The 16820-nt window shown below is 35.8% G+C and overlaps 1 protein-coding gene across 12 annotated transcripts in view; it reads left to right on the plus strand.

Annotated features, from left to right (window-relative positions):
• Positions 1-16820, plus strand: part of YAP1 (Yes1 associated transcriptional regulator) — a 108452-nt gene that overhangs the window by 36336 nt on the left and 55296 nt on the right. For all 12 annotated transcript variants that reach the window (XM_082339963.1, XM_082339954.1, XM_082339952.1 and 9 more), the window contains exon 3: positions 13668-13783. In XM_082339963.1, coding sequence (XP_082196089.1) covers positions 13668-13783 — 116 coding nt within the window. The remainder of the gene's footprint in view (positions 1-13667; positions 13784-16820) is intronic.

The raw sequence follows: 16820 nt of genomic DNA on the forward strand, positions 1-16820 counted from the left end.
CTACAAATATCCATAAAAATCTGCTTCAAAAAGGTGTTAATATATTTCATAGTATAATTCAATTTCATAGTCATTTAACTTGGAAGGTTCAAAGAAGAAAACTGTATTTTCACTGACAGGATCACATTTCAGTTGCAACTTAGAAAAACCAAGTTGAATCCTAGTTTTCAGCCTGAGCAAAAATGTTCTGATTCTGGTGAACTAGGCAATTTATAAAGTGGGTTTTTTTTTTTTTTCTTCTTTTAGTAAGCCCAGAGGAGACAGAAAGGAGACATTTAATCTGTATTTATAAATTTAGTGTAGATAGACTACTGAGTATTCTATGTAAGTCAGCTCTACCTAATAAGGTGAACCTGGGTTGGGTGACTGTCTAGCATTTATTTTCTTTAATTAAAAAAAAAAAAAATTAGCAGCATGGCATGACCATATAAAGAGAACTTACTGGATGGAAGAAAGGTTGGGTGTCTACTTGGCCGTGAATGGAAGAGTCCTACTTCCCTTTTGCCACATTTAAAATACACAGGCCTGGCAAACCACCTTATTAGTACCTGCACAAGTCCTTCACGTAAAACTTACTCATTTATTTATTATTAGTTTTACCAATAACCTTAATTTAGCTAAGTGGTTCTATCACTCCATTCAAGATAATTTTTCCAAGTGTTGCCATCAGATATTTATTTACTTTGAAAATGGCCATATGGATAAAATGCTTGGTTTTTGTACAGTAGGTGTTCAAAAAGTGAAGTATCGGTTCTTATTAAATGGAGGCCTGTCATATATCACGGCTACTGAAGGTGAGGTCCAGAAAAGTTGAATGACTTGACTGAGATTGGGTACCTTAAGTCTCAAGTTAAATAATAAATGTAGCACTTTTCCACCAGTGTTCTGCTTTCTGTTCTGAGAAACCCCTTGTGAAACCCCTGAAGGCATTACTAAAATTTCAGTTATCTGAGCAACCAGCATGCCCTAAAATGACAACTTGCAATTAAATAACAAGACATGAAATTAAAAGGTTTTATATAACATTTAATGAAATGCAGTTAAGACTAAGACTCTATGCTTACTATTTATTTGCATAGAAACCATCTCTCATTGTTCAACGTGCATTATATCTATTCATTCTGAAAATGGGGTGTAGAGTTTATAAATTTAACTGTTTTAGATTTTGGGGTCCTTCCCCAAGTTATTTTGCTAATTTCAGTAAGACTCTTTTTAGATGATTGAAGACATTCTACAGTGTTATCCAACTATTGTTTAAAGCAACTTGTGATTAAAAGAAAATACATATATAAGAATAAAATATATATATAAGATTCTTTCATTGTATCATTTCCATCAAAATGGTGGTGGTAGGAGGTCCTGGGGTTTATGTTAAAAGTCGTGCCATTTGCCTACTTTGCTTAAAAGTGTTTATTGTGGATATTGTTAACTGCTTTCCTGGTGATTTACCACTTGGGAAATGTTTCCTAGACTGTTAGACTCATCCTGTGTTAATGTTTTAGGTGGCTGAAGCCCTGTTCTGTTGATAACAGTTGAAAACTTGAATGTATAAATATGCAATGAATATGGTTCCAGCTTTGTAACTTAATGTGATTTCCTCACGGTAGACACGTGAGCCAACAGACTGAACAGATCCTTATTTGGAGGCCAACTGCATCTGATGAGATGCAGAAGGCTGATTATAGCTTTGTTTGACTGCCTAAACCTGTCTTCCTTGGTCCCTGGTTGAGGGCCTCAGGCCTAAGTCATGTCGTGGTAGATGAGGTCAGAGTTGGTACGCAACAGATTTGTTGCCTTACCTTCACAGGGTTTTGTTTTGTTTTTTTTACCCCTAGACTGACAATTATAAAATGAAAGGATGATACTGCCAAGGTCTTTAACATGTATAAGAAAGTTACTTCTTTTTGACATCTGACATATAGTTTCATTTGAAACAGTATTTGCTGAGGAATATCACTTTCAGGATAACAGTGGAATGTGAGAAAATTATCAACCATCTTTAGAAGAGATTGTATTCCTCCTCATCTAGCTCTTATGGTAAATAAATGTCTTATTGTATGTAAGGATCTCAGATTATGAAAGAATATGTAAAGATGTTAGATAAATTATTCTCCAATCTTATTGTGCTTAAAAATACTGAGGAGCTAATAAGTCTTCCAGGTAGTTTCAGGACTGTATTTTGAATAATGTTTATAGATGTTCTGTGTCTTAATATTTCTTAGAGTTTTTTTTTTTTTTTTTTTTTTGGTCATAGTTCTGCCATTCAGCCATTTCTTTTTTCCTTTCTTTTTTTAAGATGACTCTTATGAAAGAATCTAGGTAGACCTTATAACTGAGAATCAAGAGACTTGAATTCTGGTCTTTGTTCTATTAACAAAATTATGAGCCTCAATTCATACTGTGCTGACATCTGTCATTTTCTATAACATGAAATAAGGACGAACACTTTTTGAACTTTTGGGGAGAATGTTCTCAGTCATTATCAAAAGAATGTTGCTGAACATACTACAGATAAAAGCCATGTGGGATCAGGATTGAAAGAACTGTGTGTGTTTTAAGAAGCCTCCACTATAGCTTTGGCCTTATTCTCATAACTGCTCCATCCTACCCCTTCCTTAGGGAATAATCATTTCCAAGGGGAGATGTATATAAGCATGTCACTCTTATATGGCAACATGGTTAAGTTTGTGTTTAAATTGATTTCATACTTGTGAGCAAATACTAATTTTATTCAACCTAAGGCTATAGGGTCAGATTGCAGTGTGGTTATACAATTTGTAGATTAGAGTATAATCAATTGTTCCGTTTGCTTTTATGTGTTTCTGCCTACACTTGTTCATAATTTTAACCGATCTTTAAGCCTTTAGTGATAGTCCAGTTATTTAAAGTTCAATATAAGATATTGATTTCCAGTAATTATAGAAACTGTTGTCATAGAAGCAAAGTGTGTAAGTTTTCTCATCCTTATCAAGAAATTATAGTATGTGCATATCTCTTAACTTTTGAGGGTTCTAAAAATAGTTCATGGTAGACATATACAAATATAAAAAGCATATGGTTGTGGCTTAGGAACTGTAGCTCATGGAAGGATTAGCTTGAATAATGTATCATTGTTCCTAGGGTCAATTAAGCGTGTAGGTTTGGCTAGCTTGGGAACAGCCTCTAGCATGTGACTCTATAAATAACACTTGCACAACAAACATGGGCTTGATAAGTGAGCAATAAATCTGGGCTGACTGCCCATGCTTCTAAATTTTAGAACCAGTCCTGCCATCATAGTATTTAGAGGGCATGACAGCAGTAACAGAAGTTTTTAAATGAAAACATTTTTCACATCTATTTTGTGTTATTCCTGGTTATCCAGTTTTATTCTTATTTTTTGTTGTTTCCTAAAAGTCAGCTTTGCTTGATAAAAAGAATTCTTTAGTTTGGTCACTTGGCTTCTCATTAGATACTTAGGTTTTGTGGTCTTACATATACTTCAGTACAAATTTTCTCACCTTCTTGAGGAATGGTGGTGATTTGGTTGCCCAGTTGTCTATAAGCATAAAAGCAGGGCACACTTCTATCATTTCATCTTTGTTTACCTTTATTGGGAAGAATTAGGAACTTCTCACAATTCCCACAGTTCCCACAATTACAGGCCCAAGCAACAAAAGATAAGTTCACAAAGATGCATTTTGTCAAAGGATCTATCTAAGCAAGTCACTATTGCCAAAAAAAAAATTTTTTTATTTTGGTTTTCCCCTATTGCAACACAAGGTATGAAAGGTGTGTTAGGGATTAAACATTTGTCAGATGTAATTTTTTAAAGTTTCTTTTGGTTTAGTTTGTAAATTATGTTGTTAAATTCTTATGACCAATTTATGCCATCTGATGTCACAGAATCTTGGCAGAGTTGGAAAGAACCAATTTGTTAGGTACCTGTGAAGTACAAACAATTTAGGACTACACTGTTGGGATTTTGTGAAAAGTAGGTTTTACAGTTTAGAAGAAAAACATTTTCAGAAGTGGATTATGAAAAGGGAATAAACCATACATATTGACTCCATTTAGAATTTAGGTCACAGTATTCCTTGGTGGTTAAAGAATAACCCAGTAGAATAAGCTTTCAATTCATCAGACGGGTTATTGAGCATTTATGCAACGCACTGTGTTCCTGTATGAAATGTAGAAAGGGAGGGTGAGATCGTTTACCCTCCAGAAATTCATGATCTGATGGGAAAGACATCTTAGACTTATGATATAAAAATGCTCTCTATTTATATTGATAGTTTATGGTCTCTTAATGCAGTGGCTCTTACCCCTGTCAGTCCCATCAGCCTCTTTTAGTAATAACTATTTGGGAAAGTATTATCCTAAAATGAAATTCCTATGTAACAATTTAACTACATATATAATTTTTAAAAGTCAACATTATATCAGAATTATGCAATATGGAGGAGAAATAAAGTAATTTATGATAAAAATAACATGTATATTAATTTATAAATGCTTGGGTATTCTATATTTGAAGCTATAATAAAGTAGTCAAGTGCCTGCATCTGTACCTAAAATTGCCATGAACATGACAGTTTTGAATAAAGATCAAGTGTGTTGAGTTGATAACTAAAATACCAAGAGGGCATTTCTTTGATAATGTGGTTATCCAAAAAGGATATACTGTTAAAAGATTTCCAAACAAAACTAAGTGTAATTGATTGTCTTCCAGAAAAATTTGGTATATAACTAAAATTGTGCAAAACATACTTTGTCTATGTATAAAATGGAGTTCTGTGTAAAATTTGGCTTTTTAGAATGTGTGGCATGATGTTCAAAGTTGTGAAAGACCATCTACTGCATTGCAGGAAACCTAGTATCCAGTACCCTCTCCCCGTTGTATGTTTGTAAGACTGTGATAACGAAAAATGCCCTTCCCCCAATTTCTAAATTGAGAACTGTTGCTCTAAATAAAAATTATCAGTACAATACCAAATCAGTTTTTGAAAAGCTGCAGTGCTTTTTGTTTTGTTTTAAATTCAGAGTAGGCATGAAAGAGTAGAGAGAACTATCACCAGTGTAGCCCATGATGTAACACAGTGAGAATGCTGTTTCCTTGTGATGTAAACGGTACACTTACAGTGGTACAATCAGTGGCTAGTAGATTTCAGTGTACCCATCTGCAGTAATGATGCAAATTAAACTTTGAATTTTTACCACAGGTTATTTGTTTTGCTTTAATATCTACACCATCTAGTTCTTCATGTACACAAAATATTTACCCTCCAGGCGTTAGTCATACTTAAAACACAGCATAGGTGATCAAGTAGTGTCTAAGGCAGTGTTTCTCAAACTTTTAATGTGCATACAGATCTCCTATGGATCTTGTTCAGCTACAGATTCTTAATCAGTGTGTTGGGTGGAGCCTGAGGGTCTGCATTTTTAACAGGCTTCCTCACAGGTTTTGTCAGTTCTGCTGGCTCAAGGCCCACACTCTTTTTTCTTTTTCTTGGCCGCACCATGCAGCATGCGGGATCTTAGTTCCCTGACCAGAGATGGAACCTGTGCCCCCTGCTGTGGAAGCACGGAGTCTTAACCACCAGACTGCCAGGGAAGTCCTCAAGGTCCACACTCTTAAGGAGCAGGGATGTAAGGGAATTGTTAGTTATCCATTCCTTGAGGTGTGTAAACTTTGTCAGTATCAATGTTAATCACTAAAATTATTTTACTAAAACTACATTACCTTAATTCTCTAATACTTTCACTAATGAGTAGCATAAGGTTATCCTAAATTTTGAGGATAAAGTCATCAGTAGTTTTCTATCACTATAAAACTCATTTCCCATTATGTTGCTCTGTGTCCCTTAAGTAAGGGTTATGGATTTAGTATTTGATAGATGAAACATACAACAAAGAATTTGAAGAGCATCTTAGCATTTGTTGGGATGTGCTTTGTTGCCTGGTTCATAAGAAGTGTAGCTTTTTCTTTGCCTTGGTTTAGATGGGTAGAGTTGACCATTTTATGGCTTAAGTAAAAAAAAAAATTTGTATGGAGTGATTTTTCACAATGAATATTTTAAGACATTTGGTTATATGAATGAGATTATTCTTTTACTCCCAAATTATTTTGCTGCTCTTTTCCTAGGAGCCAGTATGGTCGTACTTGCATGGTTCCTTCTTATTCTAAACTGATGGCCTTGTGCAAGTTGAACTAATGGTCCAGAAACATTGTTTCCTACCCTGAAACCTGTAGTGTCTACTGCATCTCTTCATCATCTATCAGGGGAAACCAGACTCTTTTTCAGAGCTCTTAAAGCCCCGGACCTGTCATTCTCACTTAACTGAAGTCATCTCATTCTTAAACATTTTCTTGACTTAACCTGTCTACCATGAAGTTTTTCCTATTTTAAATACTATTTGACTAGCACAGGAATGAAGTCCGGAGAAATATTTGAGAGCCTTTTGTGTACTGGGAGCCACAGTACTAGTTGCTTTTATGTATGCTATTGAATTGAATTCTCAAAACCCTGGCAAGTAAGTAAATAAATCAGTCTTATTTTAACGAAGATAAAACCGTTTGTTTAAATGACCTGCCTGTACAACCCAGTTTATCGTTGGCAAATTTGAGACTGGGATTTGAATCCATGTCTGCTTTCTTACTATTCCACAGACTTCTGAAAGGAGGAATCTGGGTCTTGAAAAGGTTAGGTAGAAATTAGGTGTTTTATGGGCCAGTTGGGGAAAAGATTACCTGAGGAAGAACAGTAGTCTCAAGAAATGTAGCAGATATTTCAAAAGAATCAGATATTCACATTAAGCTTATATAGCTGTTGATTATAGTGTTGATAACACTTGATTTGCATAAAGGATTTTTTTTTTAAGTAATACATTGTCTAAGCCATCTCTCCATGACCCACATCCAAAGTGGGTTCACTGCTTTGTTAAAACGTTTATGTGCCATTGTGACAATATCTGTTGAAGTAAATAATAGGGAGAGTTACTTTTAGTAGATTCTGAGGAATTACTTTCTTAGGAGATTAGACACTACATTATAACAAGAAGACAATGCCTAGATAGGGAAGCAACTTGCAGATTATCATATCTGTATATTAATTTATACCGGTGCCAAGAATCTTGTTTCTAAAGTAAGAAACGAAGTAGGAAGGAGAAAAACCAGTGTAACTTCAGAGCTGCAGTCCACCAATTTAAATGAGTAGAAATGGTAGGCATAATACCCCCATAACCAATTTGTCTCTTTACCAATGCCATCAGGTAACCGATCATTAACATCTCTAATGATTGTGCATTTTTATAATAAAGACAACTTTCTGTTCTGATGGTAGAGCTCATTTGCTAGTCTTGGAATAGTCTTAATAGTTGGCGAATTAAACAAGGAAGCATTTAAAAGGATTCTGATTCTCTTTTTGAATTATATTCCCTGAAAAAATTTTATTCTGCTAATGGCAGATTATCATTTTAGAAAATCTTTTCCTCTTTAGAGACCAATAAGGTAAAGCGAAAAGAACACTGAGCCAGAAGGTAAAAAACATTTATTTTAATCCTGGCTATGTGTGACTGGGTGTTTGGTCTACGGAGTGTTGTTGCAGAGGAGATTTTTGTCTCCTTGTACTTAATTGTTGTAGGGATTAGAGGCGGGTAAGTAGTGATGTAGAGGTTAGTCTTAAGAAATCTAAACAACATCCAAAATTCTCTCACAGCATAAAAGGAAGTCTGATATAGTAGAAAGAGTGCAGATTTTTGTATCAATTCTCATTCCTGAGTTTAAATCCCATTTCTGCTGCATACTATTCGGCTGCCCTTGGGCATATCACTTAATCTTAATAAATTGTAGGAAGGGACTTCCCTGGTGGCACAGTGGTTAAGAGTCCGCTTGCCAATGAAGGGGACACAGGTTCGTGCCCTGGTCGGGGAAGATCCCACATGCCACAGAGCAGCTAAGCCCGTGCGCCACAACTACTGAGCCTGCTCTCTAGAGCCCGCGAGCCACAACTACTGAGCCCGCGTGCCACGACTACTGAAGCCGGCGCGCCTAGAGCCCGTGCTCCGTAACAAGAGAAGCCACCGCAATGAGAAGCCTGCTCACTGCAACGAAGAGTAGCCCCCGTTCGCCGCAACTAGAGAAAGCCCACGCTCAGCAATGAAGACCCAGCGTGGCCAAAAATAAATAAATAAATTTTTAAAAAATAAAAATAGGGCTTCCCTGGTGGCGCAGTGGTTGAGAATCTGCCTGCCAATGCAGGGGACACGGGTTCGAGCCCTGGTCTGGGAAGATCCCACATGCCGCGGAGCAACTGGGCCCGTGAGCCACAATTACTGAGCCTGTGCGTCTGGAGCCTGTGCTCCGCAACAAGAGAGGCCGCGATAATGAGAGGCCCGCGCACCGCGATGAAGAGCGGCCCCTGCTTGCCACAACTGGAGAAAGCCCTCGCACAGAAACGAGACCCAACACAGCCAAAAATAAATAAAAATTAAAAAAAAATAAAAAATAAAAAAAATAAAAATAAATTGTAGTAAGTGATTATTTTGTTCAACCTTTGTGAGAGACTCATGAAACAATGGCATGGTATCATCTTCCTGTTGAACACTGGTCCTGGGGAGATGACATCTTTGGGTCTCCCCATTGTAGCTTCTTCAGGTAGCATTTCATGATCTTATGGTTTTCCCCGTAATTTGAAGATGTGACAGTAATATTGTTATTCTTTATAAGATCAGAATTCCTTATATTCCCTGCCCACGTTTGAGTTTCATAAGGTTCACATCTCACAGGAGGATATAAAGCGCTTCAAATATTTCTATATACTGTAGCCTCAAATAACTTTTGTGGGATTATGCAAAAAGTCAGTTTACTAATGATTCACTTTGGATTTCTGCCCCTTTTTTGGTTCTGCATGGATTCTGCTAAGTCATCCAATATGTAAGGCCAAATTCTGCAGTATAAAGTAAAAGACAAAAGCCAACAGGAGAGGTGACTCTGTATACGCAGGAGAGACTGCTGCTGGACATGGACCTTGGTCAAAGTACAGCTGCTTATGTTTCATCAGTCTAAACTTTGAAAGGTTCATTGTTTCCCAGTCTTAGCTGCTCCAGAGTAAGATCATAGGGCTTATCTTGGTCATAAATCCAATTACCTTTTCTTTTCCAAAGTAATAGGAAAGAATAATTTATTTACATATCTTGAAGGGGCTGGAGAATTTCACACGTACTATTTTCCTGTAGTAAGTTCAGCAGCTAGACTATTCTTAGGAACAAGATAAACTAAATTTTAAATTATTTTCTATGTTATATATAACCACTCATATTTTTAACTCTGAAAATACTGTTTTATGAGTTTTGCTTAATTTTATCTCCTTGGTTTGTATATTTTGATTCTGGTATTTATAATTTGACCTTTTAGAATCTGTAGTTTAAGTGAAAATTCTTTTCAGCCCGTTCTCAGGTTAGCATTTATGTGAACTCTTAATCACCTGCATTCTTAAATAATGCACACTGCTTTAATATTCATTTCGGTTACTATTTATTGAGCCCTACTATGTACCAGGCACTCTCCCAGGTATACCTTCTTCAAGAAGCTTATACTCTAGTAGTAATAGAAACTCTGTTTTGTAATATTTTGTAAATTCTTTTATTGAATCTTCAATACCATGCCTTTTTATTATACTCCCTCTTTAGTATTTATGCAATGTATTTGTTATTCAATGTATATTACAAAGAATTTACATTTTTTAATATTGTCCTTTTCAGGTGTATGTCTAGTACAGAAATTGTTTTCAGAATTCCTGGGTACCAGATGTAGTCTTGTTGTGTACTGGGTATGTGACCTTGTGCAAGTCCCTCAGTTTTGCATAGTGGACGTACCAATAATGCCAGCCTCCTTAATCCTCTTAATGCTATATCTCTCGATAAGAGAGTAGAAGTCCTCACACCAGAATGCGATCAACTTTGACCAAACAGTGAAATTATTTGCTTCTACCCTATCCTTTCTTCCTCACCTTACAGTGGAAGCAGTGTCTACATTCTGTTCCTTCTCACTCTCTAATGGATGACTGTAACTCTTCATTGATCCTTTAGCACATGTTCAGCTACTCTGTTTTCATTCACATTTAAACACTTGAGTTTCTTCCTCCTGAAAAAAACAAAAATTCATATCCATCCATTTGTGGTTTTGTACACAACTAAATTTGTCTGTTTTCTTACCTCGTATGCACTGTACCCCCATCATGCCACTGAAGCTGCTCTTGCCAGTGTCACCAATAATCTCCTTATTACTATTTCTAGTGGGTCTATAATCCTTACCTGCAATTACATTTTTGGAAAAGAAGGTGGGTATTGATAAAGTCAGTAAGGCAACAAGGACTTTGGGAGAAAGTTTGATGTTCTTAGGGCAAAAAGAAAGAAGCTTTCTTTTCATTAATTCATTGACAAATATTTATCAAGCACTTTATTAATCATTGAAGATACAGTAGTTAATAAAATGGATAAAAGTCCCTTTTTCCCTGGAGCTTGTTAGCTTGAGGAAATAGATAAACAAAATAAGTAAATTATGTGTCAGATAATGATAAAAGATTATCAAACAAAAATAAAGCAAAGAAGAGGGAGTAGAAGTTTAAATAAGGTGGATTTTAGATGACATGGCCACAGAAGGCCTCACTAAGAGTAAGACATTTGAGCAAAGACCAGGAGATGAGGGAAAGTCCCATGCAAATATCTGGGGGAAGAGTAGGCCTAGCAAACTATTTATTTGGTCTAAGCAAAAATAGTTCTTTGTCATATGAAATGTTTTTATAAAGATTTTTATTCTTATGATAAAAAGGAAGACTGGATATTTTGGGGTATACTTCTACAAATTGACTTTTTAGGATAAAACAGTATTCATGATTTAATCTTATAGAATAAGTGAAGACAAAAACTCTGAAGTTAATTTTATTTCACATTCCCTTTAGCATCTAAATGGTTGCATGCTTTTATAGTTGGGACAATTTAGATAATGGCATATTTATTCCTTAAAAAAATGTAGATCTTTTTTGAGTAAGTGGAACATTAGCTGAAGTAACATAGGATAGCTTTATAGGGCTCTAAACTAACTTACTGAGGTTCAACAGAAGCCTTTTCAGGAGAAGAAATTTTAGCATTTGTACACTTAGTAGTATTTCAGCAAAATAATCACTTTTTTGAGAGCAGTAAAACTATACATTCTCTGCATTATATTCAAAACCCTAATTTATTTAAAGGAGAAAGAAGCCTTAAGAACAGACTTACGACGGATTGGCTCCGCTATTTGGGAAGATTCATGTGCTTGTTATCAGAATATGGTCATTTAGTCATCAGAATAAGGTCTTCCTAAACCTTCAAGTGGACTGCAGTCTAGTTATAAATGGATTAATATGATTTACATAATTGGTGAGTTTTCAGAGAAGCCTAACTGTTAGATATTTAGAAAACCTTCAACAGTCAGAATCCAGAACTTGCTTCTCTCTTCTCTTTTACCCCTCACAAAGGTAACAGACTTTAAGAAGTACTGGCGACAAGGAGCAGGCAGGTGGCACACATTTCATTCATATTTAAGAGCCAGTAATAATGAATCACTGGCCATTTTTCCTGGTTTCTTAACATTATAACAGGCAGTGAGAAACAGAAACATTTCCCTAAATTTTGGTTGTCTTACAGGTTTCAAGTTTCTTTCCTTCAGTATGGCTGTATTAATTATCATGTGTATTGCTTTATATCTGTAAGCATGAGAAGCACTGAATATCTAGGAAACATTTTATGGTTTAATTTGTTCAGTGGCTCACATGGAGGATGGAAAAGGAATAAACTCTTAACTGCGCTTGGTAAGGATGTGATCTTTTTGAATGAGGTGTTCACATAGCCAGACTTGAACAAGGTTTTGCCTGTATTGTCTAGACCTGAGCAGTGCTACTGCAACTGCTAAAAAACATATATGACTGGTAAAGAAGTGCTGATAAGGTGATATTTGAGAGACTATATACTCTACTAAATAAATATTCTCTCTTAGCATTTTTAGTTGGTCTGTAATAGCCTTCAATTGTCAGGTAGTACCATTGTCATTCCCAAGTGTACAAATCTTCCACATTTTTTACCCCCCTGTTTTCATCTTCTTTCTGCTTGCTTAGGAAAAAGAATTCTCCCATCTCCAGTAGATAATATTTAAGGTCCATTCTAGCCAGAGTCTAAGATCCTTTTTTTACTGTGTTATTGATATGATAACATTATTATTATTATTATTATTTTTTGATAACATTATTGATGAGAGAGCATTCTGGTTCCATTTCAGGAAAATTAACAATAGGATGTCATTTCCTTTACTATTTACATGGGTATTTATCATGGGATGATTCAGGAAGAGAGAAATCAGATTTGAAATTTAAACAGCCATAGAGAAAATGATTTGAGGCTTTTTTTTTTAATAACTTATTTCTAATGCCCTCCCTCCCCCATTTCAAAGATAATAAGTTCATGATTGTCTTTCTAGGTTTTCCTATTATTTAACAGTTCTGTAATTTTGCCATCTAAACACTTAAATCATTTTGATGTCTATCCTTCCCATATGTTTTCGGTACACACACGTTTAAACAATTAGCCTCAGTTGTTTTACAATCTACTTTAAAAAGCTGTATTATGAATATTTTCTATGCTATTAAATATTATTCTAAAATATTTTCAATAGCTGCAATATAGTACGTTATATGTAACAAGATTTAATTAGTCCCTCTCGTTAGATGTTATCTGCTTTTAGATTTTTGCTTTTATTAATTATACAGAAGAGAACTTTGCATAAATCTTTGAGTACTTCCCTGGCTATTTCTTCAAGATAAATTTTCAAGTGTTTTCATGGGTATAATATTTTTAGTTTTTGTTTCAGGGAAACAATTACTCTTTGCTGGAAGAAGAAAACTATATTTTTTGAATGCTCATATGCCAAATACTGTGCAAGATGCCTTGTAGTCTCATATTTCATATAATTTTTAGCTGTTTTCATGCCCAGTTTTATAGATGAAGACATCTATATGCATATATGTAAGATATTTTGCAGTACGTTAACAGTATGTAGAAAATGTTTAAATGTTTTGTTTAGCAAATAACAAAGGCCTTCAACAGTCACAGGAAACAATCAAAACTTAAAGTTTGTAATTCTGTTTTGGCTTTGGAGTATGTACTATAATAAGACTTCATCTTTTCATGTTTTATTTGTTCAGTGTAAAGGGTTTTAGGTCTTAAAATTATATGTTAATTGGCATTTATAGCTCTAGGAGGAAAAAAGTGGGTGATTCCCTTATGAATCTTGGGTTTTGCTCATATGACTACTGTTATAGACGATTAATTTATAAATCACATTTTATCTTTAAATTAGAAGCAGATAATAATTGTCTGCTAGGTGAAAATGATTTCCCTTCACTTAAAACTCCAGACATAACTTTTTCAAATTTTGCACTTGCAAGATCTAAGAGGGGAAAGTTCAGTGATATAAGGATGAAAAAAGGTTGCAGAGGAAGGGTGAGAGCAGTGAGGTGACAAGACTGTATGCTTGTACAGAGCTAATTTAGAATCCTTTGCCTACTACTTCATAGAGCTACCCTATTTTGATAAGTGAGGTGGTTGTTTTTAGGGCCTCGTGTTTGTTATCTAATGCAGTGGATGTTTTGTCTCAGTCACATAGATCAAACAACAACGTGGCAGGACCCCAGGAAGGCCATGCTCTCCCAGATGAACGTTACATCCCCTACAACTCCACCAGTGCAGCAGAACATGATGAATTCGGCCTCAGGTGAGTGAAATGCTGTAATTAGAGCACACCAAGTCATGCTTGTGCACTGGTAAAACTTTCTGTGAAAAATAGTAGTTATTCTTTTAAGGAAACTGGAGCATGGGTGATGGTTATTTTCTATCCACTTTCATAAGGGAAACTTATTTCAAATAACCTGAAAGCCAACAGATTTTAAAGTTTCAGTTCTGAAGTGAATATCTCAAATTCCTAGTTGGGTTAACTTTGACATGCTTGTGTTTTATTGTGCCACTTTCTTGTGTCTCTTAGAGTTGAAGTTTCCCTCTTCCTTTTGTGGTTTGGATGGGAAGCCAAGCTGTGGTGTTCTTAACTCACCTCTTAAAGTGAATGTTTGTTCTTGAGAACAACCTTGAGAATAACTGGAAGGTAGCAACTTATAAACCCCAAAGCATCTTTCTTAGGGCTGGTACATGTTATTTAACACATTTCCACCTTTTTCACAGAAGATAAACCTGAGTATAAATTTTTTTTTCTGTTTCCTATTTGGCAGTTTACTTAAATCTGCTGTTTTTCTCATCTATATAATGGGGAGTGGTCATGCCCCTTATTATAGAGAGGAAGATATTAAAGGAAATCATATAATACATATAAAGCTTTTATATTACAGTTCTAGTACAGAGTAGATACTAAGTAAATGTTTAGTTCCTTCTTCCCTACGTCAGTTAGATATTGTCTGGCTTTTACATGGGCCCAAGGCCATAGCTACCCATTATGCATCTTTATGCATATTAGGAAAAGGTACCCCTTTCTCTGGGAAGATGCAACCCTATGCCTGGCATCAGGGATTGGAGCATTTGGGCTGGATTTCTGACCATTCCCCTCCCCACCCCCCAAACACACACAAACACACTTTATCCCCTTTACTGAGTGTCCTGGGTCAGGGCACAGATGGCAACTGTAATTGGCAGCCCTAGTGGCCTTAATGGCTTCCTCCTTCACAGCCCATCCATCTTTCATACCCAACAAACTGATCAACATGATACTATTGGAAGCTGCACTGTAGATTTTCTTAAACAGCAGCCTTTGGAAAGGGACTGGTAGAGTTGGAGAGGGTGGTACAATTCATTGTCAAAAGGATTCCTTGACCAGGAAAGGTCACAAAATTTGAAATGTCCTTCTGCCCCTAAAGATGATGACAATGTGTTAGAATGTTTTTGCTGTTCCATTAACTCTGTGTTCTTGCCTTTGGTGGGTTGAACACTTGAAAGGATTCAAGAAAATGAAAGTCAAGGGAAGATTCGTGACTGAGCTTCTCTTGTCATAAAGTTTCTTTATATAAACTCTTGAAGAGTTTATATAATCTTCCATTTTAGCTAATTTTAATGTCAGTACATTTACTTATCCTCAGAACCTGTTTTATATGTGACACTTGAGTTAAAATTTTTTCAAAAGCAAAAAATTATGCAAGTATTTATTGACTGATATTTTTACTTGACAACCGTTTTTTTAATTATCAAATTTCCAAATAAAAGTTCTGAAAGCTGCTTCGTATTTATAATCTGAAGAAGATGATGCACATTTTTCATTTTGTCATAATCCATCAAAAACTGTACCTGGGAAATTAGTAACAAATAACTCATTAATTTAAATTTTATTTTGAAAGATTAGGCATTTTGCATCTATAAGGTTGATAATGATTCTTTTAGAGCAGTGCAGTGCAGTGCAGTGTTTTTCCTATTAAATTTTCTAATAGTAATGTTCTAAGGAAATGGGGAGAATTTGTGTTCAGATTTATGTTTAAAGCCAAAAGTATATATCAAATTGGTTTTAATGGATTTTAGAATATTTGTGTATCTTATTTCAGCTGTGTTTTGTAAAATATGAAATGTGTTTTTATATACTGCATATAAATTAATAGACATGCTTAGTGCTGTATATTAATTAAAGAGGTGACTGGCAGGAACAGTTTGAGTAAAGTGGCAAGAAGCACAATTGTAGTGGGGGGGGGTGGGGGGCGGCATTGTATGAAGAGAGGCTGAGACGGAGAGAGTTGGAGGGAGGACTTGAAATGGGAAAAGCCACCCCCAAAGATACTTGAGCATGTTTAAATGGTAGTAGAAGGTATTAAATAATAAAAGGAAGCCCTGTTTATATGGCAGGCTTCCTGATGAGGTCATTTTGTACAATCTCATTTAATTCTCATAATGGTCATTTAAGTTAGGTGCTGTTATTAGTCTCACTTCACATCTGAGAAACATTGAGTGACTATTTAAAAACAAATAGAAGACTTCTACGTGGTGTTGAAATGCTTGGGAATGAATGTCATGGGAACTATAATCTTGATAACCTCATGTTCACATAAAGTTATAGCCATAATGTCATTTTAATAAGGGTTCAACCCAGGGTCTTCTCCTTATCCATCTGGAACAAACCCGTGGAGTTTGGCGGCTGTGCATTCTCCACTGAGGTTACACAGCATGATTTCTCAAATAGCTTTAAGAGAAAATGATCTTATCTCTCAGGGATTTCTCCTTGAGAAAAGCAGCAAAACTGATGCTCCTCTGTGCTTGGAAAATAATCTTCTGAGTTTTTAGAGCCTGGAGCCAGTGAGCAAGAATTGTGAGGGTATTTAAATAAATTTCCAGGGTATTTACTGTAACAAAGCAGCAAGCCTGTTTCCAGTTAAGCAGGGTATCTACAGACAGTTTTCACCCTAAAGGGAATGCCTTCTGAACCTGGTAATCTGAAGCCTTTAGATAAAAGAGGAAGCTGCACAGCTCTTTTGAAGCACTTTACTGGGTTAAATCAAGCTAAATGCAGCTTGATTTACATTTTTATCATTAATTATTTTAACAAGAACTTTCTAGTGTTAGTCTTTTTTAAAATAATTTATTTATTTATTTATATATTTTTGGCTGTGTTGGGTCTTCGTTTCTGTGCGAGGGCTTTCTCTAGCTGCGGCGAGCGGGGGCCACTCTTCATTGCGGTGCGCGGGCCTCTCACTATCGCGGCCTCTCACTATCGCGGCCTCTCTTGTTGCGGAGCACAGGCTCCAGACACGCAGGCTCAGTAGTTGTGG

The sequence above is a fragment of the Balaenoptera borealis genome, assembly GCF_965194805.1.
Source record: "Balaenoptera borealis genome assembly, chromosome: 11".
Lineage (NCBI taxonomy): Eukaryota > Metazoa > Chordata > Mammalia > Artiodactyla > Balaenopteridae > Balaenoptera > Balaenoptera borealis.